Source organism: Hesperophylax consimilis, chromosome 10 (assembly GCF_061612785.1).
Source record: "Hesperophylax consimilis isolate HC1 chromosome 10, BYU_Hcon_1.0, whole genome shotgun sequence".
Taxonomy (NCBI): Eukaryota; Metazoa; Arthropoda; class Insecta; order Trichoptera; family Limnephilidae; genus Hesperophylax; species Hesperophylax consimilis.
In genome coordinates this window covers 9,826,255-9,847,165 of record NC_142845.1, presented here as the reverse complement: position 1 = coordinate 9,847,165, position 20,911 = coordinate 9,826,255, and the positions used below count along the sequence as shown (strand labels likewise).

The 20,911-nt window shown below is 32.0% G+C and overlaps 1 protein-coding gene across 2 annotated transcripts in view; it reads right to left on the bottom strand.

Moving 5' to 3' along the window:
• Positions 1-6,313: 6,313 nt before the first annotated feature.
• Positions 6,314-20,911, bottom strand: part of LOC149420254 (metabotropic glutamate receptor 2-like) — a 710,206-nt gene continuing 695,608 nt past the window's right edge. For both annotated transcript variants that reach the window (XM_089636555.1, XM_089636554.1), the window contains 3 exons: positions 19,229-19,380; positions 8,173-8,368; positions 6,314-7,461 (listed from right to left, as the gene is read on the bottom strand). In XM_089636555.1, coding sequence (XP_089492681.1) covers positions 6,740-7,461; positions 8,173-8,368; positions 19,229-19,380 — 1,070 coding nt within the window. In that variant the 3' untranslated portion in view covers positions 6,314-6,739. The remainder of the gene's footprint in view (positions 7,462-8,172; positions 8,369-19,228; positions 19,381-20,911) is intronic.

Below are 20,911 nucleotides of genomic sequence, written 5' to 3'. Positions count from 1 at the left end.
TGAAGGAAGTCGGGGAGTGTGAGGGTTTGAGAGAGATAGTCTAGATTGGGTAACGAGAGGAGATAGTCTAGATTGAGGAGCGCAAGGAGACGGTCAGATAGTCAGTTTTGTAAGCGTCGGGAGAGGGGCAAATAGAGTCAAGATAGTCAGTTTTTGAAAGCGTTGCGGGACGGTCAAATAAAGTCAAGCAGAATAGAATCAAGGGAGTCAGAGATTCAAGGTTTGGGAGACGGTCGAGGATAATCAGGATCGGTCAGCGTTGTAATATAGTCAAGGCGATTAAAGGTTGGTAGACGCGTCAACAGAGAATTCATTGCCGGAACGCGAACGCGGCTAAAGTCATTTAGTGTAGAAAGGGTGATTTTTCTAACAGCATGGGTATTTTGCTGCTTGTGACTGTGTTTGTTTCTAATAATTATTTGGAATGCACTAAGATGATGAATCGGTAAGTCTTATTATAAACTAATTACTAACCCTTATTTCACTTATTTAAACAAAATAATACAATCGTGTTTTGAAGTAAGGGTATTTAACTTGAATACTATAGGTAATTATGTTGAAATCTTCAACAGAAGGATTTTAAGTCCGGACCCTTCTACAATAAGGGGTCATAAATCACATATTGTGTTGGAGCCGACCGGGTTTCGGCCATTGCAAAAGGGACGACGAGCGGGTTATTTTTAAACACGGTAGATAATTGAACAATAAACATTAGTTGTGTTACGAGTTAGTGTATGTTTTGTAAATTTAATATGATTTAATGATGCTTCAAAAGTAATATTTAACGTCTGAAATTCATAAAATATAAACCATTATATTTATGCGATGTCTAATATGATATGAACAATCGATTCGGGAAGCCGGCTAACGGTTAATTATATGCTTTAGTACCTGTTATTTAAAAATAAGTTCTCGTATTTTTCTTGGATATTCAATATATTTGGTATTACCAAAAATATTCACTGAATTAACACAGCGGATTGAAGGTAGTCGCCGAGAGAATGCATTTGTCTAGCATCCCTATTCTATCAAGTGAGATTTTCATTCACATAAGTTTGGCTTGGGACGAAGTGTAAGACTTTTTCGTAGGCTATCCTATCTTATCAATGCGACAAAAGCAAAGGAATCAAAATTGGTAATTGGCTTGCCTAATAGGAACTTTGGTGTGTTAGCAAATTCGGAACCCTGAATACCAGAATATCGTCTATTTCAGTAGGGCAGCGCCGGCCTTTCCCGTGCTCTTGATGTGGTTGAGTTATCACGTAAAAGTATCGGTTTCTGTCGAAGGTGTTGGAAGACCAGCCTAAGATGGTTACCCTGGATAGACCCCTGTTCTGAGTATTTTCAGCTGGTGAGAGGACGCTTTCACGGAGTTCCAATCGAAGGGAACGAAGATTGCCAATGGGATTTCCTACTTGAGTTATCTTGGTAGACGAAGGAACAAAGCGGATAGTGGCTATGCTATTCTTTTCTGACGTAGGGGGGAGATTTTTTCGTTGACAGAACAAAAGGATCGTGACAAATATGAAGTTGTTTCGACGATCTTCCAACAGCCTTCCTGTCACATCCAATAAATATTTACCCCACTATAGGAGGAAAAGTCATCTAGAATAAGTTGGGAATTGACTTTGACTGAAACCGTTGGGGTGACGGAGATCGGATGATTTCAGATTCACGACCTGATAATTCCTGTATCTCTGATTCTTAGCGCCGGAAGTCAAGCATACCATTCTTTGATATTTGAAGCGGATGGAAGGTAACAAACGATAGAGTGAGTTACCATTACCTGAAAGTGGAGTAAGACCTCCCGTCCCGGAAACATTCGTTATGTCGGATGGGGGCCTTCATCCAAATTAAATATTGATATGACTATTTTGAGTGTGGACGAAAGACTTGAAGTATGTTCTGTATTGCACATATGATAAACATGTGTCATTACCTCTACTGGAACGAGAAGCTGTATGGACTGAAGCCATGAGCTATTTGGAGTAACGTGACTGCAGAGGCGAAGGCGAACAAACTGGAGCTGGATCTAACTTATTCTTACAAGCGCAAACCAGAGGGGTGTTCACGGGACTCCCAAACTCCTGAAGTTGCTGATGCAAACCAATTCAGTATATGTTTATATTTGAGGTTAGTAGAGTGGACTCCTAACTTTCGGCATGCTGGCGGAGCTTAACTCATCATTGATTTGGGGGAGGTTGACGCGACCTAAACCTCGCGCCACCCACGTACCTCGAATGGTTCCTGACACCAGGCTATCATGGCCACTGAACCCAAGCAGCTCCTTGTACCTAACGGTATAAGATGAATCTACATCAATCATCATCATCATCAACATCACCATAAACAATTACCACCAAGGACCCACATATCAGAATTCAAAGAAATCCCACCTTCATCACCCTCCGGCGGGAGGGAAAACATGTCATTATTTCACCTGTCGCTGAGCGATATTCAATTAATTTCTGGAGGAGTTGGGGTTGGACCGGGAACTCGACTGCTCTCGAGCTGGTCACGTTAACGGATGGGATTTGGACGGAGACCAACCGAAAACAACACATGTTTTGTCTCTAGCCATTCCAAAAAAAACCTACTCGTAGAAATAACTCACAAAATTAACAATCCATAGTCAAATCATTAACCTAGAATCTTGTGCATCTTGAATTTAATTTGTCCATAGAGAATTTCATGTACTTGCATTTAATTGTCCCCTTTGTATTAGCACATCATCGACTTCAGCAACCGAAAACGTTTTGGCGAGCAAACAAAGTAGGAAACAGGTAGTTAAAATCAGGTTAGTCGGTCATTGTCTTATTTTAAAACCATACAGAATGTAACACGCCTCATCTAAAAAGAACCAAAGTTACCTCAACCAATTAAAAGGATCCTTCAATGAATTAATCACTGTCGAAACAAAAAATTGACACAACGTGACATATTTGACATAAAGGGTTGATGTACCTCGAGAAGTTGCAAATCAGACGGGAGAAATCATTACTTTTCACGAAGTGAGAAGGTAGAATCAGCGATTCGTTTTGCGCGGGAGAGGAGATTTACCAAAATATATACCCGATAGATACATAGGGAAAACATTAAAATCATTACAACCTACGCGTTCATAGATGGCGTTTTTCAAAATTATTTTAGTAAGAAACCCTTTTTGCAAGTTATGCTTTAAAATATTAAAATAAATCATTTGTTTGCGCCCGTTCATCCGCAATACGAATATGGGTAAAAGGTTTTGTCTATATAAATATTGTATCAATGATTCAATCCAATATTTTATTTGTATGACTTTCTTGAAAGAATTCAATTTTTCTTTTCAGAAATAATTAAATTAGCCCCATCAATGAAAGAGTTGATTATGAATTATTTTAAGTTTAACCTTAATGCTCCGAATTTGCATCTATTTAAAAAAAAACATTTCAACTGGATACAGGAATAGAGGCAAACTTGATGAAACTAGATTATGAGTTAATAGCTGTAGTTAGTCTGAAAATGATTAGCTTTGGTCAAAGACTAAACCATAAAATCAGATAATATATTATATCAATCGGAAGTTCATTCCATTACACAGAGCAATGAATTCTAATAAACGAACATATATTTCACAATCGATTATTTTCACTATCGTTACATCAAGAAAATTAAGAAAAATCTATAAATTATTTAATTAACTTAAGCCTTTAATACATAGTGTCTTGTTGAAAGAATCTTGGATGATTTGTTTGTATAGAATAATAAATATACTTCGATGAAAAAACATTAATGTTTCGGAAATTATGTGGAAATTCGAAACCAAAATTATTTGTCGTTTTATTTTATTTTTATTTTTTTTTTTAAAAAGAAAGACATACATTTTCCGGTTACAAATAACCTGACAATAATTGAAAATCTCCTACTACCACCACAGTAAGCTGAAAATGTTGCTTGTGTTGTGATGGAGGACTTAGCCAGCCGAGGAATTGAACACACTACTCCTGGGTGGGACCCAAACGCGATGTTAACTCGGCCACCAACCGGTCTTTATTTTTACTACATGTAGAATCATTAATCCCAATCCCAAACACTCTGTTAATATATATTACATAACGTACTTTAAAGTGCAACGACATAATGAATAACGAAATTAACTTTTTAAAGTAAACTTTCTTGGAAAAGCTTGATGATTAAAAACTTACGGTGAAGTTTTTTCATTTTTTTTTACTTCACATACATACTTATTTCTTTTTTTCAGTAAATGGGGCCATACCTTGGAGGAGTTCGCTACTTACCTTGGATGTATTGAATTTTATAATTCCGAGAAAGACAGGACCGCATATTTATATTAATAATATATATTATCAGTAGTCTAGTTACAATAATGAGTATATAATAATAATTTGCAACTATTTACCAATTTAAAATGCTTCACAATCAATTAAAAACAATTTCTTAATTCATAGTTTTTATTATATTTGGTTTTTCGTAATATTATATAACTTAACATACAGAAAGGTTAAACTTGGATTATGATATAAATAACATGATTATTATTATACATTGTCCTATAATACAAACAACAAAATTTATCTACACACAATTTAATTACCAAAATGGTATATATTTTAACTTTTTTAATATTTATATTTATATATTTTAACAAAAAATGTTTTTTTACTTAATATACTACTTGTTAATTGGTAATATGTAAATTATAAATATATTAAAAACCATATTAATATACATTTCAATATACATATTATATAACGACATCGTAAGTATCACAAGGGCTCGTTGTGACGCATACAATAATTCTGAACCATAATTAGTATATTTTGTATAAAATAATGTTAAATTTAAAACATAGGTGCTTAATATACATATGGTAGGTATAAGAATGTAATAAATACGAATCTAAATATTTAAAAAAAAAAATTAAGAATAAACAAGGATTATTTAATTTAATAATAAATACTATACATATTAATATTAAAAGAAATAAAATTTAATTTCTTTTTATATGAAATGTTTAAATTTTGGTGAGGTGTACAGATGAGAGGTTATCATTGATACTGCATTATTCAATTAATATTATAATATGATATAAAAAAAGATCTCATTTTTATGTGAGATTCTAAAGATAAAGAATTAATAATACAATAAATTTAAAAAAAAAGAAAAATATCTTTATTCTGAAATATTTTCAATAATTAAGATTAAAATTTTAGATTGAGGATTTCCAGTCATGATATTTAAACGGCGTTAGATTTTTATGGAAAAAAACAAAGGTGAATTAATAAAAACGTAAATTTACTGATATTTAAATTTTATTCGATTTGTCATGAAAAAATTATACATTTACTTATCGATGTTATAATAATATAAATAGATAGGTACATACAGTTTAAAAAAAAATCAGAATGATATCTTAACTATACTTGAAAAAAGTATTGTAATAAACACGAAGAGTGAATTCGTTACATCAATTTATTGAATATTACGTAGATTACAACTATTATGGTTACAGAATAAAGTTATTAATAGTTTATAGTAATCCATTTTAAATTCGTCACAATGAAAAAAATACCTATTGAAAGCCATTTTTACTCAGCTTATTCTTACCCTTAGAGAACTATTTGTTTACGGATATATTTTTATAATTTATTTTATTATTATTTATAAATGAAAACACATAAGATCATAATATATTATGGTAGCATGCATTTAATTCATCTTACGAATAATCTTTCCCTGTATAGTACTTATGGATATCTAAGAATCGGAATATTGTATTTAACAAAGATTAATTTTTTATATAGTGACACATTCAAAAGTATACGACGAGTCTGCATAAAAACATCAACTGTATTAAATGTTTTTTTTTAATATAATTTCACATTCAAAAGTATACGACGAGCTTCATAAAAAACATCAACTTTATTTAATATTTTTTACATGAAATATCAACATGAAACGATGCCACCAATAAACTATCGCATTCATAAATATATCAAGATCACAGACACATAATAAAATTATTAAGATGTAAAATTATTTAAAATTTTCATTATATCACAACAATAAACTACCTACTCTTCAACAAACTCCATAAAATAATTTTAAAAAAACATATTTAAAAGAAAAACTTTCTAAAGACTGCTTTTAACGAGTGCTCCATGAATTCTTTGAGTTAAAGATTAAAAGATTTCATAATAAAGGTGGAAATAGAATAAAATCACCGTAGCCATACCAAAAGTACAGAATAACTACCAATGACAAATATATAATGAAAGAACGATTTAAAAAATCGTTACCTGATTGGGAATAAGTCAAAACATTACATTTTGGTTTGCTATTTCACTACAAAGTTCGTATGACAAAAATAAATCTGATATTGCAATTATTCGTCATTTGTTAATTTATCAAGGTATTTTATTACGTATCAAGGTATCAAAGAGTAATGAACTAAAATAAAATACGTTAATACAGAATTTGTCAACATGTTACTTTATGTATTTTGTGGGATTGGTTAAAATTGTTTTTTTTTTTAACATTTTTTATAGTTCAATCGTTGCTGTATAGGGACGACCGTTTTTCAGAAATATCAACGAGTTTAAACAGTTTAAACAACAACAGGTAATCTCTTTTTAATTTTAGTAGTTAAAGTCTTCGAAGCTTGTGTCGAGTTACTCGTAGCAGTGTTAGTGTTCCCTTTACCAGCGCGCAGCTTCCCGGAGAGACGTGCAGTCTTTTGCTATAACGCAATATCCCTGATCGTGGAGTCTGTTATATTTGTAGGGAGAGCTGGCCCATTAATTATCGTACAAGCGGGGTTAGGTGGGTTGACTAATACATTATTCATGCTATTCCCTAGGACCTGCGGTGAGTTGGGAAAGACAGACGTTTTACTAACTAAATTTTCTGTCTCTATTTGCGATTTGTCGTCTGAATTATTGTTCACTACCGTGTTTGATTTATTTGACAGCATCGTGTCGCATACAGGAGTGGCTTTATATTCCTCGTCGTCCACAAAAGATACAGTTTTCATTGGCTCTGATACATTCCTTTCTCCAAGTATTCTCTTTGTTCCTATTGTATTTCTATCCCCTTGGTTTCTCTTCTCTCCTGGTATTATATTATTCCCTTCGACGGTGTTCCTTTCCCCCGGTATAAGGACGGGAGATGTAAGAGGAGGCGATACTGCAACCGCTTGAGCTACTTTGGTAACAGCTGCACACATATTTCCATTTGTTGTTCTGGAAATCAGAGTCTGCGGTGTAGGAAACTCTGGAGACAGAAAGGAGTTCCTGCGCTGATGTCTCGCTATCGTTTGGAGATCGTTTGAATTAATCAAAGGCAAAGATGTTAGCATCGGTAGATTATTTCCAATTACTTGATTTCCTATATAGTTACTTATTGTATCAGTTTGTGATCCTCTGTCTTCAACTTTGACTTTTTTCTTCTCGAGCTCCAAATCTAAACAAAAAAATAATAATTATTGATTTAATTTTAATATAATAAGATCAATATTCTAACCCAAGTTACGTCTAAGCAAAGTGCTTAAGTAGGTTTTGTACGGTAGTTTTAATTTCCCACCCATTTGTTCGACAAAGGCAAAAGCAGATGTGGTATACGTTGGAAAATTCAAATGCTAATTAGAAACTTCCACAATTTTAATACCTTACCACAATCCGCTCCAAGCTTTGGTATAAAATCATTATGGGATAATTGCATGGAAAATGATTCGATTTGTCGCAAAATTATCAAATGTTTACTCCACATTTTAAAAATGTTAATATAAACAAGTTTAAAGTAGTTCGATTTGAAAAATTTAGGTAAACAGATAAAAAAGAACAGACAAAAAAGAAAATTACAGAATAGGTTAGGTTAGGTGAATTTAGGTTTGTTCTTTTTTTACATTAATAGTCTGTTTGTCACTGTTCTGTGTTGTTCCATATCAAGTGTCAATTTTAATCACCAACTTATTCCAGAGAGTTATGTTATTTTAATAACAAAATCTGAATTCAGGCGATTTGAAAATTACATATATTGGTTTAGAAGCAATGCACACAATTCCAAAACCCAACAAAAAAACAACATCACACCTCACACGTCACTTGTCATACGTCACACGACACACGTCACACATCACAAGTCACACGTCACATGTCACCCTGGTTTGCTTACCGGGGTCGGGCGAGGGCTGCATCTTGTTGCCCAACTTCTCCTTCTGGTTGCAAGTGGCAGCGGTGACCACCACGGCGGCCATCATGCTGCCCACGCCGGAGTTGGCTGTCCCTGACGACTTGTTGATGGCCGAATAGCGCACGGGCATCATGGACTGCCGCACGTTGCGCTCCGGCCGTATCAGTATTATGTAGAGCTACGAACAAAATGAATTAGTTTATTATCAATGTAAGCACCTTAAGTATATCTTATATGTGTGATGCTGTCGATCCAGAATAGTTAACGTTGGTCAAAATGACGAGCATCAAATGAGAGCATAGCCGTCACGTAGCTTAGTGGCTGGAATCATTCGCCATTGCTTTGAAACATGTTAAATATTATGAGTAAGAGGAAAGGAAAATATTGCCAAATAATTTGGTAACTTTCTCTCTGTTGAAACTTAAGAAGCTGCAGAAAAATATCTCAATATAAATTTTAGTTTGAAAACCGAACGTAATATTTCCACTAACAGCATTACTCCACGTTTGGTCGAAAGAGCTGCAACAGAAATGGCAACAGAAAAAGTCACAGGACACGACTTAATACCTTTTGAGCACATTAAGTATGCTAGACCAGCGATTCATATTATCCTAGCAAAACTATTTTCAAATATTGTGCGTTATAGATTCATCCCGAATGAAATGACATAGACGATAATTATTCTAATAATTAAATCAACAAAACTTGATCTATCCATGATCAATAACTACCGACCAATTTCACTTTCGACAGCCGTGTGTCAACATTATTTGAAAAAAAAAATATCGACGGTCGTAACAGACCATCTTAAGACGGGATAACTAGTTCGGATTTAAATCTGCACCGTCAACATCTATGGCAATATATTCCTTAAAAAAACTAACATAAAAGCTATTATAAACTAAGGAAAACTCCAATCTATACCCGCTTTCTAAATCTAAGCAAAGGGTTTGATCGTGTTTGTCACCATAAACTATGGAAAAAACTTAAGAAAAGAGTTGTTTCGGAAGATATAATAGAATTTTTTTCAATTTGAAACTGTTATTAGTTGCCCATATCCTCCATTAATCAAGTATCCCTACGACTACAAATCATAGACGATACACCATCAAATCGATAACGCAATATAGCGTAAAACATGCCTTGGTCACGTGCAATCATACGTCACACGTCACACGTCACACGTCACACGTCACACGTCACACGTCACACGTCACACGTCACACGTCACACGTCACACGTCACACGTCACACTTCACACGTCACACGTCACACGTCACACTTCACACGTCACAAGTCGCACATCACACGTCACACGTTACACGTCACACGTCACACGTCATCCGTCACCTGTCACGCGTCACCTTATATGGTGATCCTTCCCCCTGATGGCCCTCTGAAGACGGGATATGGTCAAATACCCTCCATAAACCGCTGCTTGCATAGGTTTTTGTGTTTAATATTCTTCACTTCTTTTCAGCATTTTTTGTGCCCGTATTGTTATTGTGTCTAATTTGTTTTTCTAATTATTTGTCAGATTGTTTTTGTTATTTCAAAATATGATAACATTCTTGAATAAACTATTGTAATTATTATTGATTAAAAGTGTTGTGTAAAAAGTATTTGACTGTCATATAAATATAATTATCTAATTATTTCATGATATAGTCATCATTGACCACCCGTCATTCAATATAGCCAACTTTCCCTCTTATTTTCATCTTGTATATATTTATAAATATATCATATAAATATTTATACTCTCGTAACTATTTCCTGTAACTGTCTACAACATTTGGAAACCAAACGTCAAATTGTTAGGTACACTGACTGTAAATAATATTATATGATAATAATTTTCGGATGATAAATAATTCATTATTTTTGTATTTGTAACCAAATTCAGCCGTTTGTGAGGTTTACAGTAATTTGAAATAAAAAAATATTTTAATTGCAATTTTTTGTAAACGGTAGGCGAACATGTATTTGGGAACAGACTTCTATTATTGAAATCACAATCCATTATTATTTCAAGAAGACCACAATAACAAAAACCCTAACTATTATAATATTATTATCACATTTTATTACTCGCATGAACAGGGCTAAGAAAAACAACAACAAGATATTCGTAGGATTTATTATTATTATTTACTAAATGTACCCCGCCACGCGTTGCTATGCTCAGTCTGTCTTTACAGATAGAGAAACAATAGCGCGTTTTTCTTTTATATCCAACAGCTGGCGCTGTATTTAAAAAAATGTTTTTAACTGTTACAGGTGACATCTATATAATTTAGATATATACAAATGCGTATTCGAATGTTAAGTTGTGTAAAAAATTCAAAGCAATGGGTGAAAAACTTTCAGAGACTTAAGATTTTGAACGAACGAACATTTACATTTTTATTTATATAGTATTTCCATATTTTTTAGCTATTTCCCAATTTGATAACGTATCAAAAACTGCTTTTAAAAACTAATGCCAGATTGAATAAATCTGGTGAAAATTTTCAAAGAGAAATATTAATACAGACTACAGTGACATCGTTTCCTTAAGTTTACATGATTATTACCATTTCTTAAATTGAAACACGGAATACCAAACTAAAGGCATTAATAACGCGGTGTTACTTAAATCATTTGCTAACGTGAAACAACTTGTTTCGTGCTTATTATGCAAACAGTAATAAAATAAAAACAATTTCCGATTTTGACGGCTGAAACATGAAAGCTGAAAAAAAAAGTTTTGAGAGCGGAAACACCCAACCGCGCGCCGTTTTCAAAGATAAAGTTGATTTTTTATATCACTTAATAATAAGATGCGTGACGAACATACTGTTTCGACAGGCAGTTTATTTTTGACAAAGCGCAAAAGCGTGACATAAATGTGAATAAAAAACAAGGAAAACTGGCAAAAACTACACCTGTTTTATTTTTAAATAACGGGGAGGGAAGAGAAATGATAATACAAGAAATAGCTATTTATTGGACGGGAGACGGTAGAAAATGTATTATAGTTCCATTTTTTTCTCAATGAAAGTTTAGTTTGATTTTAGGAAATGCGCAAAAATTATTAAAATATGCAAAACCCATAAAATGCACACCATAAAAAAATATTTTGTACATGTTTACTTATACCCTGACTTAAATAGTTGTGTTTTGTATTGAAACAGTTTGGGATAATACTAACTATCATTTCCCATCATATACTATCATACCTACTATCCATTTCCTTCCTTAAAAGAATTTTACCCACATTGGAAAGAAGAAGATGATTTTGTGGCACTGTAAATTGTCGCAAGTCAATTACATTCCCATTCGTGTCGTGTCGCAAGCAGGTGCAATCGTTGTGTCGTCGTGAATTGGAGTCGTATATTCACATGCTTTGTGCTCTGTTTGCAAATTATCATCTCGTTTTGGAGGAAATTTTCACCCTATGTACAGTGCCAGTTCGTCGAGAGCCATACTGCAGGGATTCATGGGAATTCGGGATAGGCTGTTTCCATCATTCCACATTTCCCATGATTTTCAAACCCAATTGAATATGCTTCATATTTTCGCATCCTTGTTGATTTGGTTTACAGTCCATTCCGTGTAGGTAATAGAATACGGTACAAATTGTCTCCATTAAATATTTAAGTTCAAATTAATTGTTGTTTTTTTAAAGAGAACCACATTTTTAATGCAACCGAATTCGACAAGTTTACCTATTACCGTGTTGCTTTTAAAGATTTCCACTCAAAATACTAATGTGCCCACTAGGTGAGTGTAATCTCTGGCTTCCACCATTGTAGTAATAATCATGTATTGTTTTATAGTGATATTACACGAACAAAATAATGAATTCCGTAATTCTAAACTTAAGATTTAGGGTGCAAAGTTTACACCCGCGCTGTGCAAGCGGGTTTCCTACAGAGCATCAGACCATCAGATATTATTACATATGTTTACATATTGTTTTTACAGAATCAATTCAAAACATCACATACCGTTTTGATTGAAATTTCAAAGGGGATTGGAGCAGATCGACTTAATAATTTGATTTTATAAAATTTGTTTTCAGTTCATCAGTATTGTGTTTATTTTGTCAAAGAGGTACCTAATTAATTTTTTTGACATTTCACTTAGGTAAACATTTTTTAAAAATTTTATCTAATTTTTATATGCAAAAACGGTTAGTTTACAAAGATTTTTCCATATTTTTTTAAAACGTACTATGCTATTTTGGCCATAACTACAAATATTACTTATTTTCTAACGAGTATATACGTCACTTTATTGAAAAATTTTCAAAGTTAAAAATTCATGCGAAAAGTGAGTTTTAGAAAATGGCAAGCACCCAACTAAAAAAATAATCAAAATTCAATTCGATGTCATGCTATCTTAAGAATTTTGGGTAATTTATTGGAGAACACACGAAAAGTTTTAATTAATGTGATGTTAAGTAAATAGTTTAAGAACTTGTAGACAGCCAAATTATAAATAACTATTTATAAAGCTTAAAAAAATTGACATACATTTATTTTTTATTCCGCTAGAGCAAAGTTCAATTTTCAGAGCAACAGTAACGTTTTTTTCTGTGGACAACTCGCGTGTCGCTTAGTCATAGAGCAGTACATATATTTGAGGCACACTAGTCTTCTTACAACACTTGTTTCTAGTTAGTAAAGAATACTGTAAATTTAAAGTTTCATTTTAATTTAAAAAAAATGAAAAGTAATTTTTTATTTCCATTTATTTTTTACTCATGGCATTTTGATGTGCTTTAAATCATTTGCAAGAGTAACGGAAAATAATTTTATTTTATAATTCTGATATTAAATGTAATCTTGTGAAGTAAATGTAATGCACTTTTTAAAGAATAGCTCATTCTGGACATTAGTTAATTATACAATAGAAAAAATAATAATATATGTACACATAAATTACGTTACATCTTCCCATCTATCAAACAGGCTCATGAAAAAGCATTCACGGAGAAATCCAATTGTATAAATGATAAACAAAAATTTTCTCGGGCAAAAACTGTTTTCATCAGGTCCTAAATTACACAACACTTTACATGTTATTTGAGAAAAATATGGCCAAGCATTTGTCGTAAATTGGTAAGTGATTGTCTTTAAGAATTGTGAAGAAATGAGAGAGAAATATTTCTTTATTATTTAATCAAAATTCTAAAAAATGTCAAATACAATACAAGCAAGTAAACTGCTCTACCTATTTAATTATATCTTGATTGTATGTGTACATTTAGTTCTAAAATAAACAATTTACTTGAATACTAAGATAGATTGATAACATATATTTTTTAATTATTCATAAAACTAACTTTTCTAATATATATTTTTTTAAATACGTATCTGGGTAAACTCTTGGTGTTTTTTTTTGTATTTTTTTTATAATATTGAATATTTAAACATTGTACATACAAAATATGATATTAAGTATTTGTATGGTAAATTGTATTTCTTAGTCCTCTTCACTGGGGTAAGCTGTGCTGAGGCGAACTAATGTGATTGATTTCAGATTTATTAATTTTCTATGACGTTTTTTTTGTCATTAATCTCTTTCAGCCTGAATTTTATTCACGATTTGCAATCATTCAAATTTTCTATTCGCTTTATATCAGGGGGGAGGATGTTGTGGAGTTTCTTCGCAAAATATATATTTTTTTTTGTTCGAATTTGGTTTTATGACCGGGAATATGTTTTGTAATTAAGATTTGACCTTGTTTGATGAATTCGCGGTATTGTAGAGGATTCAGTATATTTGAATAGTTTCCATAGTATATTTTTAGCATATATTTGTTGTACATTTGGTACATCAAAACTATTGAAAATTTCAATCGAAGGCTTTCTTATGGGTACTTTCAGTATGGTCTTCATGATTCCTTTTTGAATTGTTTTCAGGTTACGTATATACTCAGATACAGCAGATTCCCATCCTATAATTCTATATTCAATACGAGAGTGACATAAATCATAATAGATTTTTTTCATGTCCTTTTTATTTACAATTGGTTATAAATTATGTAGGTAGGTACTACGTTTTAACTAAGTAATAAAAATGAATAAAGAGTACCTAAATATGAACAAAACCGTAATATGATCTTTAATTTGTTGATGGGCCTTCGAAACATTTCTCAAAAAAAAATCGACAATAATTTGTGAAACAGAAAAGTCAGAAAAAGATTCGGTCATATCTAGCAACTAAACCTAGGGCCTTACCCTTGCCAGGGATTTGCTCAATCACTGAGCTAATTGGACCCTATCCTTTTCGGTCATATTTAAATGTATCTACTTCAACTAAGAACTAGCTACCAAAATAATCTTCATTTTCTTTAAGAATTTTTTATTGACTGCATTCTATAATGATTAAATATTTCAATTTGAGGTTTTACTGACCAAGTTATTCCAAAAATAAAATGAACTGATAATTTTTAAACCTCGTGTATTAATTTGCCATTGTGTTGGCTTTTTATTGTGGTGTACCTATATTGTAAATTTATTTATTTATTTATTTCTTATTTGACCATAAAAGCTTTAACAAACATTAGATAATATGAACATAAAAATTCAGTGAAACAGTAATCAATATTAAAATTTGCATTTAAACTTATACAGAACCCATACAGAAGAATGGTATTATGCTAAACTTAATTGTTATTATTACTGAGGTATGTTATTATAACCTTCTTGTAACTATATTCTGTGCAGTTTAACACTGCATCTATAATTTCTGAGAAAACATCGCCAACTGCATGATATCTAGGTACAAGCGAGTATCTAAATGACTCAGTCCTGATATTTTTATTGCAATTAAAAAGAGTTTTGGATCGACTTGTTTTATAGGTATATGGAAGGTAATTAGACTTAATAAATCAGGGCTGTCTATAATACCATTAACAATTTTATAAATAAAAATCAAGTTGAAAACAAGTCTTCTATCTGAGAGTTTTAATAAGTTTATTTATGAAGCAATATTGACAATTTTACTGCCATAAAACAATAATTTCCTATTGGGACACTTAAAGTGTTATTTTTCCTACTTATGAACAGAAATAAATAAAAATACACTAGCTTCAGTACTAACTCTTGTAAGGTTTATATTCTCGATACTTTCTGACTATCATTAACTCATGAACGGAACTTACAATCTAGCGTCCGAATGTTAACCATATGATGTATCGGTCATTGATATATTTATGTGTTACAATGTTTGATATAGTAAATAATATTAATGCCAGTGAGAAATATACTTTGCTAATGTAATGTAAACAACAACAGTGAGTATAATTTTCGGTGTGAAGGGCATGTCTGAAGACGTTACCTGAGTTAAAAGAAAGTAATTATCGAACGCTGTACTTAACCGCACTTGGGATAAATTATAAAGTTGCTCTGTAGGTAAAAATCAATTAATTTTACTCTCCTTCCATTGAATTGTAGATATCGTTCAACCATAAACTGAGTGATAGATACATACTACTAACTTATATGTTTTTAACTGAGTTGCTGTAACTGGATAGTTCTCACGTAAGAACATCTGTGAAAACCCAGTATAAATAAATAAATAATATTCCATTCAACCAATAAATAATAGACGCACCGAGTTTCATTGGATTTAGTTGCTAGAAGGCTATAATTACACACCTCATAAATAACAATCAATGCTAGCTTTCATGCAATACTAATTATCATGTAACCGCTATATCTATATTCAATTGTCACAAAATTTAATTTACTTTTATCTATGTTACATAGGCAATCTTCTCATGGAATGTAACTAATAAAAAAAATAAAAATAAAAAAAATAAAAAATAAAAAAATAAATAAAGTATGTATGTAAATATTTAATATACCACCACATAATTGTATCTTTTTGTCTTTTTACATACATATATATATATATTTTTTTTAAATACATACATTTCTTTTGGAACAAATATAATATGTGATTTACCCGCCTCGGAACAGACTTTGTCTAGTGAGGCGGGTAAAAGAAAAGAAAACAATGTAAACAACCATGAAATTAAATAAACGCCCGGGTTGCCGGCACTGAAACTGAACTGAACTGAATTATTCTTTTCGGTGTGTTCAATTTTATAATTTCTTTAACAAATTATACATCTTGAATAATGTTCCACTAAATTATTATACATATAACATGTTTGTAAAAGCTCGTACAAGAGTTCCAACAGCTCCAAATCTGGAGCCAGTGAGACTATGGCATCCCAATTTGAAAAAAAATGTGAGGCTGAAGGTAGTGGGAAGGGGAAAAATATGGGGAAGAGGAAGGTGGGGGAGTACCTGGCTATTCAGATCTGGTCACCAAACATACGAAGCCATTACAAACATCGCTTAATTCTGAATGATGGTCTTACACCAGGGCGATACTTAGAGTGTATTCCACTCGCAACGTGCCGCGAATCAATGATTTTTTTTAAATGAGTAATTTGTGAAATAAAACTAATAAATCAAATAAATTTTACTTGCCACGCCGGTATTTGAACCCTTACAGCTTGATAGTTAAAGTCCTTACCAGTCAATCACGGAGGCCGAAAATGGTTAAAATTTTATTTTCCACCATTATAAGGTATTTATTTGGTCGTTGCGTTATAAATGGTTTATTTGATAAATTAATTATTTTTAATAACAATAATTAAACTAATAGAAACAATCAATGAATGGAAGGAGTTTTAAAATTACGCAATTATAAATTGAAATGTATATATAATAATAATTGTATCGAAATGCTTCGAAATTATTAACGATTTTCAGAAGATACAGAATTTGAGGCACCTTTTTTTATTAAAAAACATGTGTTTCAAATTATGTATGTAATAATAAAGACATTAATAAATAGTATCAGATTCTATATATATTATTCCAAATTCCTGTAATATTAAAAAATCTGCTAATGAAAACATAAGAAAATAGGAAATTTAGGAAATGAAATAAAAAGAATTTGGCATTCTCAGACTATAAAAATATAACCATTTGTTATTTCGGCTACTGGCATTATACCTAGCTCTCATTACAAATTTAGGCGTATTAGATCTATCAAAAAATTTATGTATAAAGATGCAAAAGTCGGTCATTTTGAATACATGTAGGATAACGAAAATTTTTTAAAATATTTATGTTGAGGGATCAGTAGGTTTTATAGGCCCTGTTAGAAGTTCTACCGAACCGAACCCTCTGATATGAAAATATCTGGAGTCGGTGAATTATTTTCCCATTTGATCTCCGGTGACTTGACGGGTTGTTCTTGTATTGTTTTGTATTTATTTTGCTTATATAATGCACTTGCATAGTGTTGATAGACTAGATGATCATTTGTGGAAAAGTGAGAGGAAGGGTTTAATTTTTCCTATGAGGAAAATTTAACCCGGACATAAAATCGGAAGTACCTATAAAAAAATAAAAAAAAGAATTAGTAAATTAATTTTTCTTCTTTTTTTTATTTCGAAAGAGTTAATGAATTTTTGAAAACTGGTACCAAAAGAGTTAAAACTTTATTTTTTTTATTTATTACATTTCATTAGATACATTTTTATAGCAAATATGACAAAATAATAATATTGCAATAACTGTATGAGTATATTAAAATTAAGTACAAGTGTTATTGTGAATTTTAGATCGATATTAGTTTCTAGCTAAGCAGATTGCCCGTTCTAAGGAACCAAAGCTAAAATACTACAAGCTGGGTCATCATGAAAACCTATAAATATTGTCTTCATAAATATAAATATATGTTAAATAAAACAGGTTTTCATGGTGACTCAGAAGGATGGAGTTTATTACCCTCACCTAATTGTAAACACTTTTGATATGAAATTCCCCACTTCCGTGGAATAAAGTTTTTAATCCTACAGTAATATTGGCCGGGCTTGTTAGGTGAAACGAATTTTATTTTTTTCTCCACATATTCTCTTTTTCTGCTCTCGAGTACTTTTTACAATATTTCTAAAGAAGCTTCAACAAAGCCATTTTCCTGTTTGATATGTAAATACAAAGAAGACTTTTCAGGGTGAAAAATGTTACCGCCACGATGTAAGCAAATTGTCTTTACCGTCAATTTCTTTTCATCTCTCCAAAAGCTAAATCTTGCTGATCTTCTACCCAACGACCTTTAAATATTCATACTAAGGACCCAAAATGTTTGAGGGTAAACTATATTCCCGGTGGAAGAGGCTTTATCGCCGATCCGACGGATATTCTTCAAAGAAAATGATCTTATAAGGAAGGTATTAAACATTGTTTGAATTGACGAAACGATAAGTAGATATCCGAATCCCTTTTATGTGGAAAGTGTTTGAAGAACTACACGCACGTGAGTTGCGATAATAAAAGGATTTCTGGATAAAGGATATCTTGGCTCGTTAAGTACATTGACAAACCAATATTTTTCGATAATAATACCTTGCGGTACTCATTTATCATAACAAAGCCATGTAAATAATATAATATTGTTTTTGTCCAATCGAGCGATAGCCATCCAAATATTGTGATTTTTATGAATTAAAATGTATTCATTTTTATCTTCCCGCTAATATCTGCTAATATGTTCAATCACTTGCTTGATAAGCTATCATATTCAAGTGGGTACATTAGAACATTGGCAATGTTCTAAGTGGGTATATTAGAACATTGCCTCCTTCCCGCTCCTCGCAACTTGAATTGCAATGAACAGGAAGGGGGTAATGTTCTAAGTGGGTACATTAGAATATTGCCCCCTTCCCGCTCATCGCAACTTGAATTGCTATGAGCGGGAAAGGGACAATGTTCTAAGTGGGTACATTAGAACATTTCCTCCTTCCCGCTCCTTGCAACTTAAATTGTTCCTCTTTCCCTGATGGGCTAGTCTATCAATTTGGATGTCCATGGCTCGCCTCAACTCTCGTTGATCGACTTATATGTAATACAACTGCGCTTACCTTGGGGGAGATTAAGCAGACAGAGGTTAACTGAACCGGGTAAAAACAGTAAATTAACGGATGTTGTCAAAGTAAAGTGAACGACGAGATGGAATTTACCTTTGGGGAGAAGAGGCAGGCGACGGTGACACTGGCGCTGAGAGAAATGGTGACGGACATGCTGGTGATTCGCAGAGGAACGTGGTTGCCAGTTCCAAAATAGAGAGGAACGAACGCCAACCAAATTACGCAGGTCGTGTACATCGTGAAACCTGTGAAAAAAAAAACAAATCATTAAAAAATCGTATCTGACTGATCAGCAAAAAAATTTTACAGACCGAAGAAAGAAGAAACCCGGCACACTCAACATTGGGGAAAAATAACAGGGCGATACTGAGAGAATAATCTGATTTTATATTTGGAGACAATTTAACGCCGCAGCTTCGTACTTATTATATTTAAATACAATATAATAATAAAGGAATAATTTATAATTATAAGGAACAGAAAATATAAATAACACAACAACAGGTTATCTGTTTATATCCACCAAATCAACGATATAAATAAAAATTAAAAAGGTGTAAAATCATGTGTTTCTGATTTAAATTTTTTATCGCTTAGAAATATTTGAGATGCTTTGAAGATAATTAACCCTTCAGGCCTTTGGCAAATTGACCGTTATTTTTTATAAAGATGCTGAATAAATCCAAATACCTAAATAGGATATTTCTGAATGTATCTGAAAACAACAAAAAAAACTGTTTTTGAAATAAATTAAACACGCTTTTATATTTTACTATTGAAATATTTTATGAGTGAAATCAAACGTCAAAAGTTTTCAAATTGGCTCACCTTACGTTTTTTCGTCTAAAAACTTAACTTAAATTACCGAAAACGAAAAGAAAACACATATTTTACTAGACAAATTTATTAAAAAACATTTTCGCCACCTCTTTTTTGTCGAATAAAAAAATCACAAATTTCATAATTTTTTCTCAATTTGTTGTCGGTACCTTTGGTTTTATAGAGGTGTAAATTTATATAAGTCTGTGGTTAACTTCTACATGTAGTTATTAAGTACTAGCAGTTAAAAACCCGCTCCGCGGGTTTTTTTCTGCTAGGCCCTGCGGGCGGCTCTTCGTTGAGCTTCGCCCATTTTAAGTGATATTAACAACAGTTACATTTAATAGATAGATATTAGGACATTCACAAAGAGAGGGTGAGTATATATTGTTAAAACACGGAACAGGAAGGAGTTAATTAATAATAACATTCTAAATTTACGCATAATAAGAATGACAGTTGTTTGAATAAATGAAATTTTACGTATTTGTGATGGATTATTTCAAATGAAACACTATTATTGACTACATGTCTACAACTGATATTAACTGTTATCGTACCTAATATAATTAGCTCATAGGAGTCTTGCAGTGCTTAAATATGTGTTACAACCGTCAATGTCTATAAGTTGAATCCAAATCGTTTAGTTTGTCACAATTAAAGATAGTTATAACAAATTTGACTTAATAATAGATTATTACATATTGATTAATTGTACCCGTGTTTATGAATAAAAGGAGGGTAATTGTGCGATGAGATTAGCAGTCGGTTTAATTAAAAGGTGTTAATTTTACTCCAATTGGTGGTAATTCTTTACCTACAACTGTTACTGTATCTAATAAAGTTTAAAGTTAGATTATATATACAACATCATCAGGAGAGTAAATATCTATATATAAAGGAAGATTATTACAATAAAGCGCCCCTGAGGGGATATCTCACAAAAGCGGCGCTATG